We start from the raw sequence: 9,097 nt of genomic DNA on the forward strand, positions 1-9,097 counted from the left end.
GCAAATTGAAATTCTTAATCGCTGTCTTATACTTCGCCAAAGTTAGTGTATTTCATGTTAGTATTTGTCTATGAAAACTAGTACTAGCATTCCTTGCTAACATTCATGAGGGTATACGATGGTGAATTGTATTTCCGTCGGCGGCACATATAAATCCATTTGCTAACGAAGTTGCATTTCTAGGTTCGCTTATCTAGCTGATGTTAAAACATATTAGAAATAAGACATCGTTATTATCATTGTTACATTAAAATAAGGAGCGTTTCTATAATAGTTATTTTTGTACATGTAATATTAAACACATGTATTGCACTTGGCTGATAGCTATAATTTTGTTTTATCATAACAATATTGAATTTCATAAATTATTTAAACCTGTAGAAATAGTCCAGAGAGTAAGTTTTACATAATTTGTAATAATCAATTCAGCATTTTTATATGTATTTTAAATTGGGAAACGATATAAATTTTAATAGAAATTAAAATTGAATATGGATATACAAAATTAAATTACACTTCTGAATTTTACATGACGATTATTAAATAATTAAATAATAAAATAATAAAATACTGTTTAGTAACATACGTTGACAATTTTAATTAAAACAGAATAAAATGCATGACATATTATTACTTCTTACGCAATACATTTGCAAAAAAAAATTTTTTTTTGTTTTAATAAATATATTTTACTTATTTAGAATTTTTCTACATTTTACATATATTTTAATAAACTTATGCATATTTTAATTGTTGTTAGATTAAAATCCATTTGTTAGCTAAAATATGTTAAAATATGTAAATATATGTTTTTAAAAATATATAAAATGTAGAAAAAATTTAAAAACATATATTTACATATTTTAACAATGAATTAATTGTGATTATGTGCTGATTAATTATTTTATACTTTGGATAAATCGATTGTTTCTTATGCACGCACATTTGCCCCTGTGTTCTCATATATGTTTCCACACCTTTAGAGTATGGAAGTAGAAGTGTATCTGAATAGGTAAAGCTGCAAAAATCCTCCTACTTGCAGAGGTACATTAATCTTGCCGCTTTTATAGCGAGTTTTACCTTTCAGTGCTCAGCTCAAGTTGCTTAAACGATGGGGTTTGGGAAGATTTTTAAGCGTAAATTAATATGTGAAATTTGTCAGAATTATAAAATAATTAATATCATACACATATGTTATTACATTTTACAGAAAACTAAAATTATATTATAGTCTCATGTATAAATAAACGCGCGCGCGTGTGTGTGTGTGTGTGTGTGTGTGTGTGTGTGTGTGTGTGTGTATATATGTTACGTGGAAAAAGAATGTTTGGTGATAAAAAATTTAGATCGACAGTTAATTTTTTTGTAATAAAATTATTAAATGGTTTCCTGTGTTTAATTTAAATACTATGATGGTAATACCGGCTTAAAATGTTAAGCTGGTCATTATCCGCTCAACGTTACCTAGAAATACGTTCGCATTGATAATTTACCAGATCGCTCATTTATTTACACAGTTATTCACAGAACGGCAGAAATGGCGGACACGATTATTTTGTTAATAGGATACGGTCACGTCGGAAGCTGCCAGTTTACCGTCGCACAGGATTTAAATGCATACGCGGAATGTAACCGCGATAGTGCAGTTGCGCTCGGTATATACTATCTCTTCGCGGCATGCTATTTATTTCGGATTTAACATGAAAGGAACGTCGATAACCGATACGGTGCAGCAACGTTTCGGAAAGTACCGCAGCTACGAGACGAGAGCGCGTTGATATTTACGAACGAGTAGATGTTACGTGAAAGGAATAGAATAAGCAGGCTTACCAGGAACTTTCATAATTTCTACGGCAAAGTTCTTTTTCTCTTTTTCTTTCTCTTCTTCTTTTTCCTTTATTTTGAACCTATTTTTATTGCCTGATAACATTGTACGTTTTAACCGAGACGCAGTGCATCCAGATAATAAAAAGATTGCAAGAGACTAAACAATACTCAAGATACAGTTTATATATCGCCATATATCACGTTTCCTTCTCACCGACAATTGTCGAAGATATACTGCTAAAAACTACTGTGACTGTATAGCGACAAAATTTTGAAAAATTGTCACGACTTATCGATGTCGCCTTCTTTCATTTTTGCACGTTTTCGATTATTCCAGAGATCTGGACTTTTCTATAAACTTTTAATTTTCTTTGCCGTCGTAGAAAAAGATAAACTTTATAATACCGCGTAAGAGAATATGTTGCATGAATTATTTACAACACAATTAGAAGCTGTCTTTGTGTAAACTTATATAAATTTTTGTGCACATGAAAAGGTGCGCATCGTTATGCTTCCCATTCCGATAATGTAACTGTTTTTAAAACCCGATGTTATGAGCTTAACATATCGGATTTATATGTTAAATATAATACCGTTTGTAAAACACTCTGCGAATAACAGATTAAAAAGAAAATTTAATAATTTTCTCGGAAGGATATTTTGTGATTTTATTAATACTCTTAATTATATTATTTTACGTAATAAATATTTTACGTAATACGTTTAATGCCATTTAATAATATAATATTAATGAAAATGCTTTTGTAATTTATTACATCTGTTCATCAAAATGTTACGGTAGCTATGTACTTTGTACTTGAATTAATGTTGTTTACGTATTATTGTATAAGCAGATAGCTGTGAAAGAGATATCAGTCTTTTTGAAAATAATTTCCCAATATGGCAAGCATTATTAATTATACATTTCTATCATTTATCGGAAAGGAGGATGTTTTTTCATGATGTCCATTAGTTTGGCCCGAGGAGGTAATCACTTAATGTAATCATGAGACACAGTCCTCGAAATAATTATAAAATTCATATAAAATCTCTATATATAATCCGATAATTACATATGCAACCACGAGAAGTCATAATATTGTGTATAATATTAAATAAAATAATTATATAATATTAAATAAAAGAATTTAATTTTTTTCTTAATAAAGAAAATAATCACATCAACGTTAGGAAAGATACATCTACATTGGCACGATTTAGTACCTATAACAGTTTTTTATAGATTTTTTATGAAAGCAATATGGACAATATGGTGGAAAATCAATGTTTTATTCCGTTTTAGTTTAACTAAGCCAAGTAATCTTTATTTACTTTTAACAGAATAAAGAATAGTATTGAATCGCTTTTCCTCCCTGCACTATCAAAACGCGATTTCTGCTTTTCCTCAACAATCACTTCATTGTAACAGTTCAAGGACTTTCTTGTTTAAAGATTTAAAAGTCTCGTATCCTGTAATATTCCAATTTACGAATTTCAAATAAATCTCTGCAAATATAAAGAGAGATCTCTCTTTGTCCATTTTTAATTTATGCATAACGTTTGGACTTTTTATTCGCTGATATTCCGAAAAATTTAAGGATTTCTCGGCTAATAAGAAAATATTCAGGTACGAAGCTTTAAGCTCAGCTTAATCTGTCATTGTCGCATCTAATAGGGAAGTCCTGTGCCGGTAGCACTCGAGTAATAAAACTTAGTGCTACACGCTGGATCTAAGTCATGGGCAGCACGTACACGCGAGTTTACGTACGTGTCTCTCGTATGACACGGTCGTGCATTTGGGATGGTCGCCGTGCATGGAAAGCGCGACCATAGTGGCTAAAGGAGGAGAAAGCCCCGAGGTGAGGCTTTCGGGACGTAGCTATTTGCTAAATACGTTGTTCAATTATTCATGTGTCAACGTTGCTTTCCTTCCATTGCCTTCTGCATATATGTTTGCGGTTTATCACTGGACGACTACGAATCTCTGAGAGGCAATGAAGAGCAATTCTCGATCGTCAAGATGGTAGCAATTTTTTACTGTTTCCTTTCATCTCGGAGAATTGTAACTTTCCGTGTTGTAATAAAAGATGTGTGGCGATTTTGAACTTTAACACGTGTATTTTAATACTTTCGCCGAACTATAATATATTCTTTCAATTTGTAAATTATAAGAAAGAGACTTGTTTTATTCGTGTAAATATTGTGCAAATATGACGTTTATTTCTGCATCTTTAGATTTTTATGAATTATGAATTTTTGTCATTTGCGAGTAAAAAGATTATTATTGAATTTTAAAAGCTTAAAGAGATCATAAAAGCAAAATGGAGTATAAGTAGCTTTAATAGTTCCTTAAGCACTGAATATATGTAGCACTGAATATAAGTAGAGTTTAAATTACTTTAGAGCGTTAAGTCACGTTTAGTCAATCAATCTGACAGGAAAAAAAGATATTTGATGAAGCTCTTAAAAAAGCATTTTATTAAGAAGTCAATATACCCTGTAATTCGTTTTTTAACATTAATTAGAAATCTGTAAGATAAAATTTAATAAGAGGTAATAAAATTAATTAATAATTAATAAATTAAATATTTCTTTAAACTAACAAATTAACAAATTTTAATTAATTATTAATAGATTAAATTATAACTCTTAAAATTATACAATTACAGAATTTCATTATAAAATTATATTATTATTTTATATTCCTTTTTTACTTTTGCTATAATTCAGTGACTCGCAGTTAGTAAAAATAGCTGTGGAATTAAAAGATTTAATTCATCGTTCTCTATTTTTGAAAGGATTAGAAATATTTCTCTTGCGTAAAACAACACTACCTTTAAAGCTTGCAATGCATGTTTTCGTTTAATTATTCTAACCATGCAATACATTCATATAATTCTTGACTTAATATAAAAATTTTGAGAAAAATATTTCTTTTTCTTCGATAAGCAAATTTGGCTATTATCAATTATATTAATATATATAATTTTGATTAAAAAGAAGACTCGAGTAAATATTTGTTATTTACACATTTCGGATTGAAATCAAATAAAAATATGAAATCAAATATCAAAATAACGCGGAAATATTCGAAATTTCTTTATATTTATCTTCAAAAATATCAAAATATAAAGATTATGCAACTATATGCATAGCACTTCATGATTGATTATTTTGCTCTGTTTTGTTTGCGGATTATTAACGTTAAAAATTGCGTTCAAAATTTTTTTAGTAACCTTGACACTGTTTGATATTTAAATATTAATAAGTAGTTATTAGTAATTTTATCTTAAAAAATCCATTTTTATTTATGATAAAATTTTCAGTTGATATTTAGATTAAGATTTTCTTTACAAACTTATAATATATATTATCTTTAATTTTTTGTATAAATTAAAGGTATTAACTATAGCTAACTATAGTTAAGTTGGAGAAACTATTTTAGTCATTAAGCGAAGCATAACACAAAAGTCCATTATTTTTCAAGAAACAGGTTTTATGTATCTGCAGTAAAATTTTCAATTATTTTATTACATGTTTTCTCTCTCTCTTTTCTAAAGAAAAGAATGTAAGATATTTCTCTGAAATAATTGCATATGAAAACTTGCGTCACTAGCATTAGTTGTTTGCCTAACGGCTCGCTTGAAAATTCACAGAACGTACGTACGGCATTAATATAGTTGTAGAGTGATAAACCATCGTCCCATGGTTCCTCTTTCTCACAGGACAGATTTGCTGGTCTTAAATCGTGACTACGGTCCAGAGCTGCCAAACCGTGCGCGAAAACCTGCACGCTATCGTACACCAAAGCTGGTTCTGCCTGAAACATACGTTTCCTTTTGACGAGAGTTTGTGTTTTGTGAATTGTACGAAAAAGTAGTTTCAACTTTCAAATTGTTACATGGACAAAACTTTTGCCAGCACCTATTGATGCAAATAGATCGGGCTAAATTGTGATTAAATTTTAATTAGACTCGTTTTTAATTCTGTAGCTTAATGATTATTATTCATACTTGTTAGAAATCAAAAATTCTGTTTCATTTTATAGTCAAAGTTTGTTTTTGTAAAATAGAGTATTAAATGTATTCGATATGAAACACTGATCTTACTTAAAATAAATTACACAAAAATTTGCTTCTTGTAATTTAAAATTATAAGTCGATATATCTTCAATTTAATAATTGTTGAATTAAAAATCTGATAAGATTTTGAGATAGCTTTAGTGAGAAAGAAACTTACGAAGGAATAAATTTAAATATATCGATTTTCTCATATTAATACGTTAAGGAGGGAACTCTGGGGAATAAATTCTGGGAGGTAAACTTAGCTATTTCAGCAGATGGGCTGGCCATGGACTTCTTGGAAGTCCTTGAGAGAAAACCATGCTTAGTGCACTCAATTGATCCGAATTAATGACATTGCGGCGCTGGCCGCGGGCGAAACTCACTTAATTACTGAAGGGCTGACAAAGCTCGAACTGGACAGAGCTCTGCTGACCAATTCGGTCTATTCGACTTTTCAATTCCCTTTGCTTTTAGTCTATATTTGTTCGAAGCTAGCTTGTACCATATAAATTCATCTACCATTTTGTACTCACGCAATTAATTGTTATTGTAACTCTTGGAAATATTATGCTCTTAAACAATATTCTGCAGCACTCATTTAATCTTAAATTTATTTTAAATAATGTATATTTTATGTCAGATTGGAGAGAATGAAGATTTTGTTTATAATTTTACGAGTTTATTTTCAAAATTTTATAAAAATCTCTGTAACGCGTTGTATTATATTATAATATTATAACAATAAGTTAGTGAAGAAAGAATTAATTCTGTGTTGCATTGAAATTTCCACCAACCTGAATGACTCCCGTTTTGTTCAGAATGGCATGTCCAATCGCTGGTTGGAAACGTTCCATTTGCTTGAGTATTTCTGCAACTTTAGATTCTTCGAGATCTACTAAACGAAAGGCCGTCATGTTCACGCTATTATATTTGAAATCTTCTAGATCAAACGTTTCTATATCCTGTAAAAACAAATGTAGAAAAAAAGATTTGTTTATTTTACTCAATTAAATTCAGTGTGTATTCGTAAAGTTAACTTGAATATATTTTATATCTTTATATTTTAATGCTAACTGAATTTTCGACAATAAGTTGCGTTAATGTATAAAATTTAATAAATATACAGTTATGTTAAATATTAAAATTAGTGATACATTATTTTTAACATCAATAATTTCTATTAATTAGTAGGTTTTTAATTAGTATATCTTTAATAAGCAATAGATATTTTATAACAATTAAATTTTAATCTCAAGTATATATTGAACACACTGTGTCAATTATTAATAATATTTTGTAAAAATTGTAAAAAAGGAATTTCCTATTTTATATATCTAGGTCGATTTAGTTTCTGCAAATACATAAAGCTATCAATTTATTCACCATCTTCAAATGAAAAGGAATTCGACCGGACACGAAGTATTTAAGAAAATGTAACTGGGGAAAATTTTTTCCCGCTCGCGGCATAGTTATGGGGTAAGTCGACTAAATTGAAGAAAAATGAGGCAGTTCCAGCGATTTCCGTCATCGTCGTAATTGCAATCGTTATAGCGTAACCAATCTCAACCAGTCTTGTCTAGGAAGCCTCGAGAGGGTATGATTTATAATTATACGGTGTTGCAGCGTTCACGTAGATCGTTAAAATAAATAACGCGACTCTCCATAGGGTCATTCACCGACAACTACGTAGCAGCATAACATAGTCGATCGTAACAGATAAAGCTTCGTTTCTTAAGTAATTTCTTTTTTGTCCCTTTCATTTTATTGTCTATTCTTTTTTTTAATCCCATCACTTTGCTGTGTGTCCGACAAGGATTGAAAAGTTAATTTTTACAAATAACTAATTACCGTTACTCGTTACCGAGTAAAAAATCAGTTAACATTAGTGTTATTTAAAAAGTAACGATTTGTTACTCTTACTGTTTTAATTGAAAAACGAGATCAGTCTAAAAAAATTTGGCAATATTTTTTGTTTAGTAAAAGCAGTAAACAACAATGATATTAGATTGATATATGAAAATACAATTAAAAAAATTAATGCTTTTTTAGTCCGAGCTAAAACTTCATGAATAATAATATTTCAGAGTGAATTTATATACATATCTAGTTTCACCGATTAAATTTAGATTTTGAAACGCAATCCGGTTGAGGTGACATTTTTCACAACAAATTTTTTTAGTACGTGGTATCACTTTGGTTAAACTTAAAAATTGGTATTCATGAAATTTGTTATTCTCATGCTATTCTGTGATTTATGTCATTCTAAGATGTCAAATAAATCAATCATAGAATCGTATTAACATCTTAAATTACTTAAAATGATCTTGATGTAAGAATAAATTATGAATTGAAGATTGAAGATTGAATATACAAAAATTATGAATATAAATATTTGAAATATAAAAAATAATGATAAAAGTAATTGTAAAATTCATTACCGTTACCAAAAAAAATGTAACTACCGTTACAGTTACTGAAAAAAAGAAGGTAACATTGCTATTAGTTTATTACCAAGAAAGTAACGGTAATGATACAATTACAAGTACTGAGTTACTTTCAATCCCAAGTATCCGACCCTCTTGAATCACGGTATCACCATTTACTGTTGGGAGAAAGTTACGTAACATCCTCTGAAAATGATTTATTTAGAAACGCGCGGATGTACTCACTCCTTGTACGAGTCTAATGGGAGATTCGCATCTCAGGAGTGCATTAAACCTTTTTGCGAGATTGCACGTAGCAGTGGATATTTACTGAATCATTTGATCATAACGGATCGTATTTTTTATTCCATTAAATTAATTGATTGTTTACTAGAATATATTTCAAAGTCGTATTTTGAGTTTAACTATTATGTTTTATCATTGTTTTATAATTGTTATAAAATATATTTGTATAGAATTGTTTTGTGTAGCTTCATTTAATTTAAACTGTTTGCAATGTTAATGAATTTGATCAACTCATGTTCATGAATTGCTATCGTATATAGATTATTATTTGTTTCAAGATGAGAGTACAAAATTATAACGAATTTTTATTACAATGTATGTACAAAATTGTTTATTATTTTAAACACGATTGAGTTTCCGATTTTAAGACTTTTTTACTCTTGTCAATATGGTGTATATTATTTACAATATAAATGGTTTCTTTAACATCCTATATATTTATTCTATTTTAATTGTATAATATAAATATTATATTAT

General features: G+C 29.0%; 1 protein-coding gene across 1 annotated transcript in view; it reads right to left on the reverse strand.

The window, feature by feature from the left end:
* Positions 1-9,097, reverse strand: part of LOC108691145 (glutamate receptor ionotropic, kainate 2) — a 146,300-nt gene that overhangs the window by 28,104 nt on the left and 109,099 nt on the right. The window contains exons 6-7 of the mRNA XM_018198800.1: positions 6,686-6,853; positions 5,495-5,647 (exon numbers count right to left, since the gene is read on the reverse strand). Coding sequence (XP_018054289.1) covers positions 5,495-5,647; positions 6,686-6,853 — 321 coding nt within the window. The remainder of the gene's footprint in view (positions 1-5,494; positions 5,648-6,685; positions 6,854-9,097) is intronic.

Source organism: Atta colombica, unplaced genomic scaffold (genome assembly GCF_001594045.1).
Source record: "Atta colombica isolate Treedump-2 unplaced genomic scaffold, Acol1.0 scaffold41, whole genome shotgun sequence".
Taxonomy (NCBI): Eukaryota; Metazoa; Arthropoda; class Insecta; order Hymenoptera; family Formicidae; genus Atta; species Atta colombica.